This window comes from Anabrus simplex, chromosome 1 (assembly GCF_040414725.1).
Source record: "Anabrus simplex isolate iqAnaSimp1 chromosome 1, ASM4041472v1, whole genome shotgun sequence".
Taxonomy (NCBI): Eukaryota; Metazoa; Arthropoda; class Insecta; order Orthoptera; family Tettigoniidae; genus Anabrus; species Anabrus simplex.
Window position 1 is genome coordinate 600,534,184 of NC_090265.1, and position 16,832 is coordinate 600,551,015.

Sequence of the window (16,832 nt, forward strand, 5' to 3'; positions counted from 1 at the left end):
GGCTTGAACTTTAAGAGCGGGTTGCTCTTTCTTAAAATTTTGATTTCTGTGTGCCTCGAGCAGGCTTTACTGAGTAATAGGGAGCAAGAGCTCCTGGGCATGATTGGGTTTTCTGCCCCTTTGTCAAACCTGGTATCTGGCTAAAGTTGGGCTAATTGCTCAAGAATTATGTGTCTGGCTCTCGGAGCCCAAATCCTGTAACACTGTAATTGTACATTCTCGATTTGTTGCTAGGCTACTGAGTACCTGTTATATTTGTTATTTCTTGATCTTAAAAAGATAATATAACCTTGTTAAATTTTAAATTAACTTTAATTTCGTATATTGAGACCTATTCATCCCAGCACCTTCTTTCACCTCTGCTAATCCACCAAACCACGGTAACAATTATTATTATTATTATTATTATTATTATTATTATTATTATTATTATTATTATTATTATTATTATTATATAGAATATTCCATGATCTCCCTTATTAGCAAATCTTAGTACACACCGAGCTCGATAGCTGCAGTCGCTTAAGTGCGGCCAGTATCCAGTATTCGGAAGATAGTGGGTTCGAACCCCACTGTCGGCAGCCCTGAAGATGGTTTTCCGTGGTTTCCCATTTTCACACCAGGCTGTACCTTAATTAAGGCCACGGCCGCTTCGTTCCCACTCCTAGCCCTTCCCTGTCCCATCGTCGCCATAAGGCCTATCTGTGTCGGTGCGACGTAAAGCAAGTAGCAAATAATAATAATAATAATAATAATAATAATAATAATAATAATAATAATAATAATAATAATAATAATAATAATAATAATAATAATAATAATAAATCTTAGTACATTTAGTTCAAAAGAAGAAGAGTAAAAGCTAAACATGAAGATAAAATGAATTGTTTCAAAAGGAGCGCCATGCATAAGCAATTTGGTTACCATTGCTCTGCATTATGAGCTTTCTCACTTCATCGACCGTTAAAAGAGAGAATGTTTACTGTTTAATGTAAGTTAGTTGTCCGGAGTGTCTCTACTGACTTTTCTTTTTTCAGGCAGTTTCAGTGTGTGGGTTGCCTGGGTGTGACTGAGCATGATCTACATCATAACTAAAACAGTACAAAACAAGTGATGATGCAAACCACCGCGCCGTGTTGCGTGCTTACATCTGGTAAGATTGGAGCAGGAGTCTCTACATCATCTTATCAAAAGGTCACATTTGAATTGTACTCTCTCTTTCTCTCGCTCTCTCTCTCTCTCTCTCTCTCTCTCACACACACACACACACACACACACACACACACACACATATTTCTTATCAAAAGGTCACATTTGAATTATACTCTCTTTTATTCATTTAGGATTCGGTCATGCCTTTACCTTAGAAAGTGTCAAGTATAGATGATTCCGATAGTCCCAGCTGATTTTTTTTTTTCTTTACGTCGCACCGACACAGGTATGTCTTATGGCGACGATGGGGTAAGAAAGGCCTAGGAATTGGAAGGAAGCGGCCGTGGCCTTAATTAAGGTACAGCCCCGGTATTTGCCTGGTGTGAAAATGGGAAACCACGAAAAACCATCTTCAGGGCTACCGACAGTGGGGCTCGAACCCATTATCTCCCGATTACTGGATACCGGCCGCACTTAAGCGACTGCTGCTATCGAGCTCGGTCCAGCTGATTTCTATTGTCTCTCTATTGTCTCTGCCGACGAATATCAACGTTCACCTCGATAGCTTTATATTATTATTATTATTATTATTATTATTATTATTATTATTATTATTATTATTATTATTATTATTTCGAATAACCCATTTGGAGGGTACGATGAATTAACGTTGGTTACTTTTCATTGTGTTCGATTTCCTTTTGCTTCCAAATTTCCTTCAACCTTCGAGAGTGTCGTTCCTTTTCTTCTTCTTATTCTTCTTCTTCTTCTTCTCCTTCTTCTTATTATTATGAGTGACATATACAAGGTGGCCCAACAAATAAGCTTTTCATCTAAAATATATTCTAACTAGTTTAATATAGCGATAGGTGGTTTTCACCTAGGGGAATAACAATGCGGGGCTGTCAGAGTTGCATTCGAGAGATAGTGCGTTCGAATCCAACTGCCGGCAGCCCTGAAGATGGTGGTTTCCCATTTTTCACATCAGGCGAATGCTGGGGCTGTATATTAATGAAGGCCATTGTCGCTTCCTTCCCAGTCCTCGCCCTATCGTACACCATCGTCGCCATAAGATCTTCTTGTGTTGGTACGACGTAAAATAAATAGCAAAAAACAATAAGGGGCACGTGCGAGACCCTACAGTATTTATTTTAATAAGCTTCGATGCAACGATACCAAATGTATTATTTTATTTTATAAATGGAACTATACGGGTCTCATTTCTGTCGCATACACAGTTGGTCGCAGGCAATTATTTCAACAGTCCGACATGCAACACTGGAGAAAAGTGAATGTTGACGACAAGGCAAGGCATTGCACTATCAAAGACATGTGTCGAAGATTATTTTAAACATATATTTTTCATGAAATATATGGTAGTGTAATGGAAGATCATTTTACAACATTTCCTGTTATAGACTTTGTGTGATAAAAGGAATGCACATTATGCTGTCTCTTGTAAAAGATTTTACTAGTTTGAATACAAAATGTTGGATCGTAAATTCGTCTGTAATGTTGTTACAACCAAATGGCTCATTTCACGGGGTTGATTTAAATTAAATGTTAGACAGCAAAAGGCATAAGGCCATCAGGGATGTATAACCAATTGTGTTATGCAAAATGCAGAAGTAGTGGACGAGGACGACCAGGTTCCAAATTATAATCCATAATTTTGTAGTTGTAATATAAGTCTGCAAAGAGAAAATAAAATATATATTCTTTTTCTTTCCTAATCCGTTTACCCTCCAGCGTTAGTTTTCCTCGGGACACATCGAGGGATCCAACCTCTACCGCCTCAACGGCAGTGACCTGGAGCGTGAGACTTTGGGTCGTGGAATACAACTGGGAAGGAGGACCATTACCCTGACCAGTAGCTTCACCTGCTAAGCTGAACAGGGGCCTTGTTGGGGGACGGGAAGATTGGGAGGGAGAGACAAGGAAGAGACAAGGAAGCGGCCGTGGCCTTAAGTTAGGTACCATCCTGGCATTTGTCTGGAGGAGAAGTGGGGAAACCACGGAAAACCACTTCGAGTATGCCTGAGGTGGGATTCGAACCCCCATCTACTCAGTTTACCTCCCGAGGTTGAGTGGACTCCGTTGGAGCCCTCGCACCACTTTCGAAATTTCGTGGCAGAGCCAGGAATCGAACCCGGGCCCCCGGGTAAGAGGCAGGCACGCTACCAGTAGAACGTGGGGCCAGCTTTTGTCGGAAATCACGCATAACAAATCATGTTATTTTCCTTTGCATCTTTTCCGCTTCTCGTATCAAATAATCCTGGTGTGGGTCCCATACATTGAAACCATACTCTAATTGGGGTCCTGCTGAGATCAGAAAGCCAGCGCTCAGCGGTCTGCGCCTCTCAGCCTGGCATGTATATCTTTTTTCCCCCCTAATAATAATGTGATAAGTAAAATCGAATCACGATGTAAAAATACAAATACAGTGATCTCGCAATTGTGATCAACGGCATTCTGTGAGAAAGAAGTGAGTTCTCTGACATCGATATGTTTTCAGACCGACTCTACTGTACGAGAGAGAAAGCTGGGTGGTTCAGAATATTTGTATTCATAAGCTGGAAATAACAGACATGATTGCTGGTAGAAGCCGGGAAACGATGACAAGAAGATACTGGCAGTGATGAGATAAGGGTTAATTTAGGAATGAAATGGATGAATGAAACAGTGAGCATGAACTTACTTCGATGTTGAGGTCATATGAGATGAATGGAGGGGGATAGGTTACCTAGGATAATAACGGATTCAGTAATGGAGGGTAAGAGGAGCAGAGGAAGACCAAGGTGACTCTTGCTATACTCAGTTTATAATAATGTTAGAATAAAAAGCCAGTTCATATGCACTGTTTCATTCATCTAATTCATTCCTAAATTTAACCTTGCCTCGACAGTATTGCGAGGTGGACAGCCAACAGCATCGTATTATGATATGGTGGTTGTAAGTTTCACCAAAAGGAAAAATCTTTTCATTTCTTAATACTGTGTTGATGGAGTGAAATTATCTCATAGGGATCACTGAAAGATCTTTATTGACCGGGCTGAGTGCCACGGACGGTTAAGGCACTGGCCTTTTGGCCCCAACTTAGCAAGTTCGATCCTGGTTCAGTCTGGTGGTATTTGAAGGTGCTCAAATACGTCCTCCTCGTGACGGTACCGGCACGTAAAAGAACTCCTGCGAGACTAAATTCCCGCACCTCGGCGTCTTCGAAGATCGCAAAAGCAGATACTGGGACATGAAACCAATAACAGTATTATTAGATCTTCATTGGGTCGCGAGGTTGTAAATAAATGTTACAGATCTCTTCATATGGTCATGGGGGACCCTCACTAGGATTACTTGATACGAGAACTGGAAAAGATCCAAAGGAAAGCAGCACGATTTGTTCTGGAAGCTTTCCGATAAAAGGCTATTGTTACGAAAATGATGCAAACCTTCCGCTGGGAAGACTTGAAAGTAAAGAGACGAGCTGTCAGTGGAGGGTTGACGAATAAGTTTGAATGGAGGTTTTAAAAGTAGGAAAGTTTATAATATGAAGAGAAAGTTGGAATTCAAGAGTAAAAATTGGGGTAGATATTTGTTTATAAGGAGAGGAATTGGGAATTGGAGTAATTTCTTTCTTTCTTTCTTTCTTTCTTTCTTTCTTTCTTTCTTTCTTTCTCTCTTAATCCGTTTACCCTCCAGGGTTGATTTTCTCCTCGGACTGCGAGGGATCCCACCTCTACCGCCTCAAGGACAGTGTCCTGGAGCGTGAGACTTTGGGTCTGGGATACAACGGTGGAGGATGACCAGTACCTCGCTCAGGCAGTCTCACTTGCTATGCTGAACAGCGTCCTTGTGGGGGATGGGAAGATCTGAAAGGACAGACAATTAAGGGCGAAGAAAGCGGCCGTGGCCTTAAGTTACGTGCCATCCTGACATTTGCCTGGAAGAGAAGTGTGGAAACCACGGAAAACCATTTCCACGATGGCTGATGTGGGATTCGAAACCCCCTCTACTCAGTTGACCTCCCGAGGTTGAGTGGACCCCGTTCCTGCCCTCGTACCATTTTTCAAATTTCGTGGCAGAGTCGGGAATCGAAACCGGGCCTCCAGGGATAGCAGATAATCACACTAACTACCACGCCGTAGAGGCGTAATTTGCTAAGGGGATTGTTTGACAAATTTCCAACTTCTCTGAAATCATTTAAGAAAAGAGTAACTAACCAACTGGGCGACAGCTCTAAATGCAGATCACTGGTGATTGATTGATTGATTGGTTGATTGATTGATTGATTGAATTGAATTTAATTGATTGATTGAACTAAATAAGCTCACAAAGTTAGTTGCAAAGAGAGTGTTGTGCAGACGCTTGGTTAATTGACTGAAGTTTGCAGGCTGAACGCAGAAAGGCATTACAGCATTTAATTAAGATGCATGTATGTTAATGTATTAATTAATTAAATTAACTAGCTCTGTCTACTGGGTATGCCTTTGCTGGTGGGACCTAGTGTTTACAACGCACTGTGTCTCTGTTGTAGGCTAGAACAAATTGGTTACGTTCATTGACCTGTCCCAGTCTCATACTTGGATTTGACAATATGGAATTGACTGAGGTATGAGTGATGCTGGTGAAGACAGTCTCTGTTATGAACGGTCTGAAAATTTCGTTCATATGATCGATTGGTGAGAGCAGGTGAGAGTATTTCAGTGGGCTTGGCAGACTGATATGTAATAGCAACTTCGGGCTCGGTGAGGAAAGCAGCGGAAAGCGACCATGCAACATACAAAATATATCGATATCAACCAATTTTTTTCGCACTAACACATCGAAGGTTCCCAGCGACGCAAGGATGGGAAATGGAAGATAGCGACCATGACCATAATTAAGTTACAGTCCCAGCATTTGCCTGATGTGAAAATGAGAAACCTCGGAAAACCATCTTCAGGGCTGCCGGCGGTGGGATTCGAATCCACCATCTCCCGAATGTAAACTCACATCTACACGCCCCTAACCGCGCGGCCAACTCGCTCTAACTAACCAATTTAATTTGTTAATATCTAAGTGGGTAATTTTACTTGTTAAAGATGAAAAGTTGATTAAAATTTACTATTTTGTCATAATTAAATTCCATTTTCACACCAGGCAAATGCTGGGGCTGTACCTTAATTAAGGCCACGGCCGCTTCCTTCCAACTCCTAGGCCTTTCCTATCCCATCGTCGCCATAAGACCTATCTGTGTCGGTGCGACGTAAAGCCCTTAGCAAAAAAAAAAAAAAAACATAATTAAATTTCCTGATTTCATAACTAGTCAGGCTTACCAAGATGACGCCTACCGCGCAAATATTAGAGGATCACAAGGTCGTTTCCCCAGTTTAGTGCTGCCAATTGTAGCGGAGTTGTGCTTCATGTAACGCAATTTGTATCTTGGCGAAAACATGGAAACATGAAACTCTAGCGACGTTTTTAATTTCCATGTTTTTCTGTTTATTACTTGAATAATTTTTAAAAGAAATCGGCTTTGCTTTCTGGTGTGCTTGAATTGCAATCAGAGCTTCAGAAGGTTGTTGGTACCACAACGAACTTAGAATTCGGAAAGGATCTCTGTACAATGAGCGACGTACGAACAAAAGTTTAAAACACGAACACTTTGTGAAATATTGTTCACACACTAAAAACAGTAATGTTGTTGCTTAATCTACCCAGTCACTTACTTCGATTTAAAGTTCTTTAATGAAAATTACAGGATTTGTGAACAGTTTCAGCAATAAAAATGGCGACTTGTGTACTGTGGGAATCGTTACCTCTGCCACTGCATATCACTGGATCCTGCCTCTCCTTTCAACTTCTACTCTAGCTAACAAATAAACCCCCTCGGTGGCTCTAAACTTGGGTCCCGGATACTGGCAACCAGAAAGCCGTAACTGAGCCAGACATCACTTCAAGTTGTGCTAGGGCTATTAAAGAAGTTCAGTATGAATATAGTTGTCAGCCAATTGTCTGTAACATTAGGAGAACAATTTCGCACAGTGCCCTACATATATGTACACCATGGGTTGAAGGTCATATGGGCATGGAGGGAATGGAACGAGCTGATCAGCTTGCCAAACATGCAGCGCGCTCAATCTACCCACACTCCGTTCCTGAAGGGGACGGTGGGCTTCCTAGACGGCAACGCCGACTCTTATGATAGGGAGATTTATTTTTGTGAAGTAAATGGCCGTGGCGTACACTAGGAAGTGTGCCGGCAATCCGCCTTATAGCAGGAGAATGGAAAACCGCAAAAAAGCATTCTCAGGACAGCCCCTCTCCGTCTCCCGATTGCAGGTGTTTAGTGCCACGGTCCAGCCGTGGCCACTCGTCATCTGTTCGGTTTGGCGGCCGGAGTACAGAGCTGTCGGACCACGGACCTGTAGTGGTCACTTGTAGGCAGGGCCGGATTAACGGGGGGGGCTAAAGGGGCTGCAGCCCCGGGCCCCGCGTGCCAAGGGGCCCCGGCCCTTGGCCGAACCTAAAATTGTGTAAAAAGACCTGCTGCTCCACCTTCGTGGATGTATATGAATATTTACGCTCGCAAAATATCGAACACGCACTCTTCCGTCCTTCTTATCAGCTGTCGGCGTTAATATTTCATTACTGCTAGAATCAGTTACCGTCCGAAGACACGAATCCTCACTACTTACGCACTGTAATTATTGTAAAGGTTATTGTTGACGAAAATTTAAATCTGGCAGCTTGCGAGTACGGTCAGAGAGGAAGCGGGGAAGATGTCTAGGAAGTGAGCGGGAGGGGACAGGGGAAGCATGGTGGAATGCGCATGCTATACTATATCTTTGCATCTGGAAGAGAACTTCCAGTTCACCTCTGATTATTGAACCATTCGTAAGTTACAACTGTGATGTTCTTGTAAAATGGATAGATATGTCCTAGTGGTGCCAAGAAACGTAAGATCTGTTTTGTATGTCGATTTTATAGTGATGATGAGACAAAAATGTTTTGGCATTATGAAATATTAACATGAAAAATAGAGAAAAATTGTAGTCTTCCCTATTCAATTTAAGTGGAAGTAGTTCTAAAACAACTTCAGTGTGCTAGTCTTACGTGATGTTACGAAGAAGGGGCCCCACATTTTTAAATAGCCCAGGGCCCCCAAACACCTTAATCCGGCACTGCTTGTAGGCTGAAGCCTACACTGCTACCGCCGATCCGCGCGCTCAATTGAAGAATACAGTTTTTAATGTAATTTCTGTCGCAACAATAAAAAGAGAATTCCAGAAGGAAATGCTAAATGATTGGACTATCCTTTGGACAAGCAGTGGGACTGGAAGTATATTTTTTCCAATATCTTCGGAAGTAAAAATTGTTCGTGTCAGCGTACATCTTAACTCAGTTTTTCAGTGGACATGGGCATTCTCTGGGTTACTTCCTGAGATTTCACATACCGTTACCAGACGACTACCTGTGTAAATGTGAAGATCTCGACTTGTTACTTGATTGTTGATGTTGATTATGATGTTTGTTGTTTAAAGGGGCCTAACATCTAAGGTCATCGGCCCTGAAAGGTACGAGATGGACGACATGATATGATAATTAAAATTGTAAAATGTATCCACTGACTGGAATTTAAAACAAATGAAGATGAACAATGATTGTGAATTTTTAAAAAATCAGTGGGTCTAATTCGCAATGCCTTATTTTCGGTAAGTGATAGATGATAGAGTATGGTAGAATAAGACATTGCCTTAAAATGCAATAATATATCATACAAATAACTATTTTAAAAACATTCAAATACACAGACACAAACTAAAACAGAGTCAAATCAACAAAACGTACTGAACAATAATACAAAGACTAATACTAAACTCTACGTTTATATGCGACCAAATACAGTAGAGATAATACGCGACACTTACGGATTTCGCCTTACTAAAATGGGAGACAATTCGACGGTGGCGCTCCTAGTGACTTGACCTGAATAAATCGCGCTAAATTCAAATATCAATGGAAATGTATAAACGGAAATGGATAAATAAATTACGTCTAGAAAGAAAGTGTTATTGAGATATTAACTTCGAAGTTGCCAAAGCAATTCTGGATAAATGAATGAAGAATTATTTAAAAGGTTATTATTCAAAGACTGAAATTAGACACATAAACAAGATATGAAATGAGCTGCTGTGAAATGGCTTGATCTTTCATTTATGCATTACTTTTTTAGCTTTAGCATTCCTGCCTGAACTTTTACGGTTGGATTTGTCTTTTTTTCTCAATTAAAAACATTGTATCATCACATTAAGACACTTGTCAATAAAAACATCGGCACATTCCTTACACATATGATGCAATGAATTAACAATTAAAAGCCGGACAATTTTCCTCTTAACATGAAGCCTACTAACAGAAAGAAAATCTATAAAATCCCGGCTTTAATCTGAGAAGAGGGATAAAAGAAAGAAAAGTATGAAAATGTTGTCGTTAGTCATGCTTTGAGGAATATTTACGTACAATTAGGGTAAATATGTAGCATACCCTTGGCTGTATAGTCGAGGATTTCTAAAGTCGCTGGCCTGGAAATGATCTGAACAGATCTTATAATTCTTATATAAGCGTAACGTCCCTTCTTTCTTGTACACCTTATCCAATCACTTCTGTGACATTTCAAAACCCACAGATCACACCTACAACAACATATTAGTATTGAAGGTTAAACTGCTGCACTATACAATAAAATATGCGTATTGCATTTTATGCCAGTTAAAATATGGGTCGAGCAGGTCAGAAGATTATGAAGTACTATAAAAATCTCTGTCACTGGAAGAATATATATGGAAACACAATATTACTTACATGTTCTTGTCACGAGGGAACCTGAAGAACGACCGCGCACTTTTCTCTACTTCGTAATTACTGCAGCCAAACACAGCACATACCTTTCCCCTCATGATGAGAGGAGATATCAAGGAATAACACACACTACTATTTATTTATGTCAACTCACTGAAAACGCATAAATAACACCAAAAACTTCACACAAAAATACACGTGCTCTTATGAGAGAATCAGTACTGTTCAGGTCTATCCGCTAGAGTGAGTTCCAGAAGCTGTCCCTCGATATCTCGCTCAGTGTCGCGTATTATCTCTACTGTATTTGATGCGATAAAACAAACCACTATCCCTCATCAAACGGATGACGTGGTCTGCTGACTGCTCGTCATCTCGCAGGACCAGTCGCGTTGCTCGAGGATAAGCAGCGTACAACCGACGGTTTCCATTGTGGAATACACAAAGATAGCTTGGGTGAAGTGGCATCTGTAGCAAATTTGCGGCATATGACAGAAGCATTTGCTGGCTCCTCAGGTGTAAAGGCAGATTCAGCAAGCAGGCTAGCAATGGGGCTTATACGAAAAGCTCCCGTTGCCAACCTAACCCCGCTGTGGTGGATGCTATTCAGTTTCGCATGGACGCTTTGCCTTGCTGATCCATATGCTGCACTGCCGTAGTCTAACCTGGATACAATATGTGCCCTATAAAATCGTAGGAGCTCCGTGCGGTCAGCCCCCCAACTTCTTAGTGCATTGCACTTTTAACTGCCGCACGAGTGGCTCCCACGATAATTTGCTATCGAAAATGAGCCCAATAAATCGGCATATGTCAACTCCGGGAAGAGCGACATTCCCTAAATAAAACTCAGGATGCGAGTGAAGAGTGCGCTTCCGGCAAAAGTGTACAACAGAGGTCTTTGCGGTTGAAAACCGAAAGCCATGTTCTAAAGACCACTGTTCCACTCTCGTAATAACTTGCTGTAATTGTCACTCTGCGACTGACATATTGTGCGAGCTATCATGCAGAGCAAAATCGTCCACATATAGCGACGATATTACTGCTGAACCACCAGCAGCGACGATACCGTTTATGGCAATCGCGAACAGAGTGACACTAAGAACCGATCCCTGTGGGACTCCATGGTATTGCGAATATGCCCTCCCTATTCGGACACGGAATAGAAGGAGGGGAAAATCGCAATAAATACCGGCAAGTTACCTCGGAATCTCCACTGATGCAGGACTGAAGGGATACCATAGACCTTTTCTACGTCACAGCCACCAAATGCTGTTTTCGGATAAATGCATCCTGGATAGAACTCTCCAGGCGCACCAAGTGGTCAGTGGTCTAGCGAGCGGCTCGAAAACCACACTGGTACTCGAACAAATGTCCTTTTTTCTCCAGACACAACGCAAGTCGGCGATTTACCATCCTCTCAAATAGCTTATACAAACAGTTAGTAAGACAAATAGGTTTGCAACTTCATGCATATTTAGGATTTTTGTCAGGCTTGAGGACAGGAATGACTATGCCCTCTCGCCACTGAGACGGAAACTCACCCTCTATTCAGATTCGGAGGAGATATAACAGACTATCCTCACTAATATGTTTCAACATCTGGTTATGGACATTGTCTGGTCTGGGAGACCTGCCCTCGCAAAGCGCCAAGGCGCTGCGGAGTTCCTACTCCGTAAAGGGCTCGCTATAGTCCTCTGAAGCATTCGTGGCAAAACCGAGGTGATGACGTTCTGCGTCCCGCTTGAGAGTGAGGAAATCACGATGGTAATACCCGGAGCCAGATACATCCGCGAAATGACTGGCTAGATGATTAGCAATCGAGAGTGGTTCAGTGACGATTCTGCCTGCAATGGAAATTGCCGGTGCTGAAGATGATCCACGTCGAAGTTTAGTCCACACATGAGATGACGGTGTATGTGAAAGCATAGACGACACATATCTCTCCCACGAAGCTTTCTTACTCTGCCGAATAAGAACCGCGCCTTAGCACGGAGGTTTCTAAATGTTAACAAGTTGGCCACATTAGGCTGCCTAAGATACCGTTTATGAGCGCGACGGCGTTCTTTGATAGCTGCTGCAATTTCTTCGTTCCACCAAGGAACGAGTTTTCGGCGACGAGTCCGTGAAAACGATGGAATGACTCCTCAGCAGCAGCAAGAAGAACTTGTGTTATGTAAGTTATATCGCCGTCGTTAAAGTTTCTTTTTGCTATTTTGCTTTTACGTCGCACCGACACAGATAGGTCTTATGGCGACGATGGGAGAGGAAAGGCCTAGGAATGGAAGCGGCCGTGGCCTTAATTAAGGTACATCCCAGCATTTGCTTGGTGTGAAAATGGGAAACCACGGAAAACCATCTTCAGGGCTGCCGACAGTGGGATTCGAACCCACTATCTCGCGGATGCAAGCTCACAGCTGCGCGCTCCTAACCGCACGGCCAACTCACCCGGTGTCGTTAAAAACATCTAGTGATGTGAACTTTGGCCAGTCGGCATGTTTAAGAGTCCATCGAGGAGGAGCCTCGACGGATTTCTGTTTCAACAAAGTAAGAACAATTGGAAAAATTGTAACTGTCACAGAGATCATCGTGTGTATTCCACCGAAACAGCGGAACCAACGTTCGGCTCATAGACTAACGTCTATGCGAGAGTATGTGCCGTAAGGTACACTGAAATGAGTTCTTTCACCTGTATTCAAATACAGAAATCCAGGTCTCTTACTAATGTTACCAACTCCCTCCCCCTGGGGCAAGGCTTTTCAGAGCCCCATATTGGGTGATTGGCGTTAAAATCTCCCAATAACAGGAATGGAGATGGAAGCTGATCTATAAGATCAGTGATATCGTTTATGTTAAGAGGCTGGCCTGGTGGAAAATAAATATTACACACACTTGCTATGACAGGCCACGAAACGCAAACTGCTACAGCCTCCAGTGGGGTTCTTAGTGGAACCTCTTCGCTGTAGATATCAGAACGGACAAAAATGCCAACTCCACCGGAAGGCCGGTTAGCATAATGTTGCTCTATCGAGTATAGTCGAAAATGTCTAAAGACCGCATGATGACCTGGTCTCAGGTTGCTTCCTGAATGCAGACTATACTCGCCGAATACTCACTAATGAGCTGGCGTAGCTCAGCAAGATGCCTGTCAAAACCGTTACAATTCCATTGTAACAGTGCCATAGTGTGAGTGTGTACTGTAACGGTTCAAATCCCGTTACAAGGTGATATCTGTATTATTATTATTATTATTATTATTATTATTATTATTATTATTATTATTATTATTATTATTATTATTATTATTATTATTAGTATTAGTATTGTTGTTGTTGTTTGAGTCATCAGTCCATAGACTGGTTTGATGCAGCTCTCCATGCCACCCTATCATGTGCTAACCTTTTCATTTCTACGTAACTATTGCATCCTACATCTGCTCTAATCTGTTTGTCATATTCATACCTTGGTCTACCCCTACCGTTCTTGCCACCTACACTTCCTTCAAAAACCAACCGAACAAGTCCTGGGTGTCTTAAGATGTGTCCTATCATTCTATCTCTTCTTCTCGTCAAATTTAGCCAAATCGCTCTCCTCTCACCAATTCGATTCAGTATCTCTTCATTCGTGATTCGATCTATCCATCTCACCTTCAGTATTCTTCTATAACACCACATTTCAAAAGCTTCTATTCTCTTTCTTTCTGAGCTAGTTATCGTCCATGTTTCACTTCCATACAATGCCACGCTCCACACAAAAGTCTTCAGAAACATCTTTCTAATTCCGATATCAATGTTTGAAGTGAGCAAATTTCTTTTCTTAAGAAAGCTCTTCCTTGCTTGTGCTAGTCTGCATTTTATGTCCTCCTTACTTCTGCCATCGTTGGTTATTTTACTACCCAAGTAACAATATTCATCTACTTCCTTTAAGACTTCGTTTCCTAATCTAATATTTCCTACATCACCTGCCTTCGTTCGACTGCACTCCATTACTTTTGTTTTGGACTTATTTATTTTCATCTTGTACTCCTTACCTAAGACTTCATCCATACCATTCAGCAACTTCTCGAGATCTTCTGCAGTCTCAGATAAAATAACAATATCATCGGCAAATCTCAAGGTTTTGATTTCCTCTCCTTGGACTGTGATTCCCTTTCCAAATTTCTCTTTGATTTCCTTTACTGCCTGTTCTATGTAAACATTGAAAAGGAGAGGGGACAAACTGCAGCCTTGCCTCACTCCTTTCTGGATTGCTGCTTCTTTTTCAAAGCCCTCGATTCTTATCACTGCAGACTGATTTTTATACAGGTTGTAGATAATTCTTCGTTCTCGGTATCTGATCCCTATCATCTTCAGAATCATAAACAGCCTGGTCCAATCAACATTATCGAATGCCTTTTCTAGATCTACGAATGCCATGTACGTGGGCTTGTCCTTCTTGATTCGATCCTCTAAGATCAGACGTAAAGTCAGGATTGCTTCACGTGTTCCTACATTTCTTCTGAAGCGAAATTGATCTTCCCCCAACTCAGCTTCAACTTGTTTTTCCATTCTTCTGTAAATAATACGTGTTAAAATTTTGCAGGCATGAGATACTAAACTAATAGTGCGGTAGTTTTCACACCTGTCAGCACCGGCTTTCTTGGGAATAGGTATAACAACACTCTGCCGAAAATCGGATGGGACTTCTCCTGTCTCATACATCTTGCACACTAAATGAAATAACCTTACCATGCTGGTTTCTCCTAAGGCAGTCAGTAATTCAGAGGGAATATCATCAATTCCAGGTGCCTTGTTCCTATTTAGGTCACTCACAGCTCTGTCAAACTCTGACCTCAAAATTGGGTCTCCCATTTCATCAGCATCAACAGCCTCTTCATGTTCCAGAACCAAATTATCTACATCGTTACCTTGATACAACTGTTGGATATGCTCCTGCCATCTTTCTGCTTTGTCTTCTTTCCCTAGAAGTGGCTTTCCATCTGAGCTCTTAATATTCATGCACCTAGATTTCCTTTCTCCAAAGGTTTCCTTGATTTTCCTGTATGCAGCATCTACCTTTCCCAGGACCATACAGCCTTCGACATCCTTGCACTTCTCCTTCAGCCATTCTTCCTTAGCTACCTTGCACTTTCTATCCACTTGATTCTTTAATCGCCTGTATTCTTTTCTGCCCTCTTCATTTCTAGCATGCTTGTATTTTCGTCGTTCATCAATCAGGTCTAGTATCTCCTGAGTTATCCACTGATTCTTAGTTGATCTTTTCTTCCTTCCTAACATTTCTTCAGCAGCCCTACTGACTTCATTTTTCATGACTCTCCACTCTTCCTCTACTGTGTTTCTTTCGGCCTTTTCATTTAGTCCTTGTGCAACATGTTCCTTGAAACGATCCATCACACTCTTTTCTTTCAACTTGTCTAGATCCCATCTTTTTGCATTCTTTCCTTTCTTCAATTTCTTCAACTTCAGATGGCATTTCATGACCAACAAGTTGTGGTCAGAGTCCACGTCTGCTCCTGGGAAAGTTTTGCAATCCAACACCTGGTTTCTGAATCTCTGCCTAATCATAATGAAGTATTAGTATTAGTATTAGTATTAGTATTAGTATTAGTATTATTATGTCCGTATTATTATATTATCTGTGAGATTACTATTATTGTATTATCATTCTTGTTCAATTCTATTCTGCAATGCTTGTCGCTTGCATGATTGTAGTTAAATGTATGCATATATACGTGTGTGTAGAATAACACTCAAGACATGTACAGTGAGAATTGTTATATATCAGATGTTGGATGTGACATTGCTACATTGTACAATACTGCTGGCGTTACTGCCAAGTCATTGCTACGTCATCGTGCTCATTTAGCGGTGCGCTCACTGATGGGAGAGACCTACTGGCCGCTCCGGGCTATTTCACCATTGTGTGTAATATCTGTCTCGAGGTGGGAGTAGATTATTGCTATTTCTGGAGATTACGTAGGTCCGTCAACCTAACGTCTATAAAAGGTGGCTGCATATTTTAGCGTCAGTCATTATTCTACTGGAAGGAGAGGCACAGTTGGCCATTAAGTGAACGAAGATGGAGTGGCCTCAGTCAGTTAACGGGAGTCAATAGTTAAACGGAAGGTGAAGAGAGAAGAAGTGGATGGTGAACTGATGGAGTCATAGAAGGACACACTTGCAAAGAAGTTATACCATACAGACTTACAAAGAGGTCATATGATATGGAGAGGAAGCAGTTACATGGATACATCACCAAATTAGACGTGACACATCTACAGTAAACACCAGATCTAAGGAAAACGTCGTAATTACACTCAAAGTGTTGAAGGTACAGTCAAGTGAAACAGTGAAGGATATATTCCGTATAAATTGTTAAATGTCCGGTCAAGAAGAATTCAAATTCATGCCTAGTTTCTTTTAGTTGCAATGTCATAATTTCATATTCACATCTGTTTTATCTCAACAAGACTTACTATTTTTAATATACAATTTCAAGAATATATTTTGTTCTATCAAATTAATCTTTCGTTTCATTTGTACAGTAAAATTTCTTAACCTAAAATTGAATGGGGAAACCGAACGCCAATCTCCTTTTCCTAGAACTTATACGGTATGTTGTCAAAAGTAAGCTTATTACCCCACACCCTAGAGATAGTCAAGATTCTCATTCTATTATTGCTGCACTGAGCGGTAGCTGGCGCCCATCAAATAACGTATGTGTAAGTAAGCAGGTAAGAAGTATGTGTGAGTACAAGGTCCGACGATTGTGTATTTTATTTAATGAATATTAATTTTCACATTTTCCATTTTAAAAGCAGATATTTTTATATTTTTCAATTTAAATGT

At 41.3% G+C, this 16,832-nt stretch overlaps 1 protein-coding gene across 1 annotated transcript in view; it reads left to right on the top strand.

Moving 5' to 3' along the window:
* The first annotated feature begins 1,101 nt into the window (after window positions 1–1,101).
* LOC136857189 (inverted formin-2) overlaps window positions 1,102–16,832 on the top strand; it is a 506,484-nt gene continuing 490,753 nt past the window's right edge. Inside the window, exon 1 of the mRNA XM_067135641.2 lies at window positions 1,102–1,153. Coding sequence (XP_066991742.2) covers window positions 1,114–1,153 — 40 coding nt within the window. The 5' untranslated portion in view covers window positions 1,102–1,113. The remainder of the gene's footprint in view (window positions 1,154–16,832) is intronic.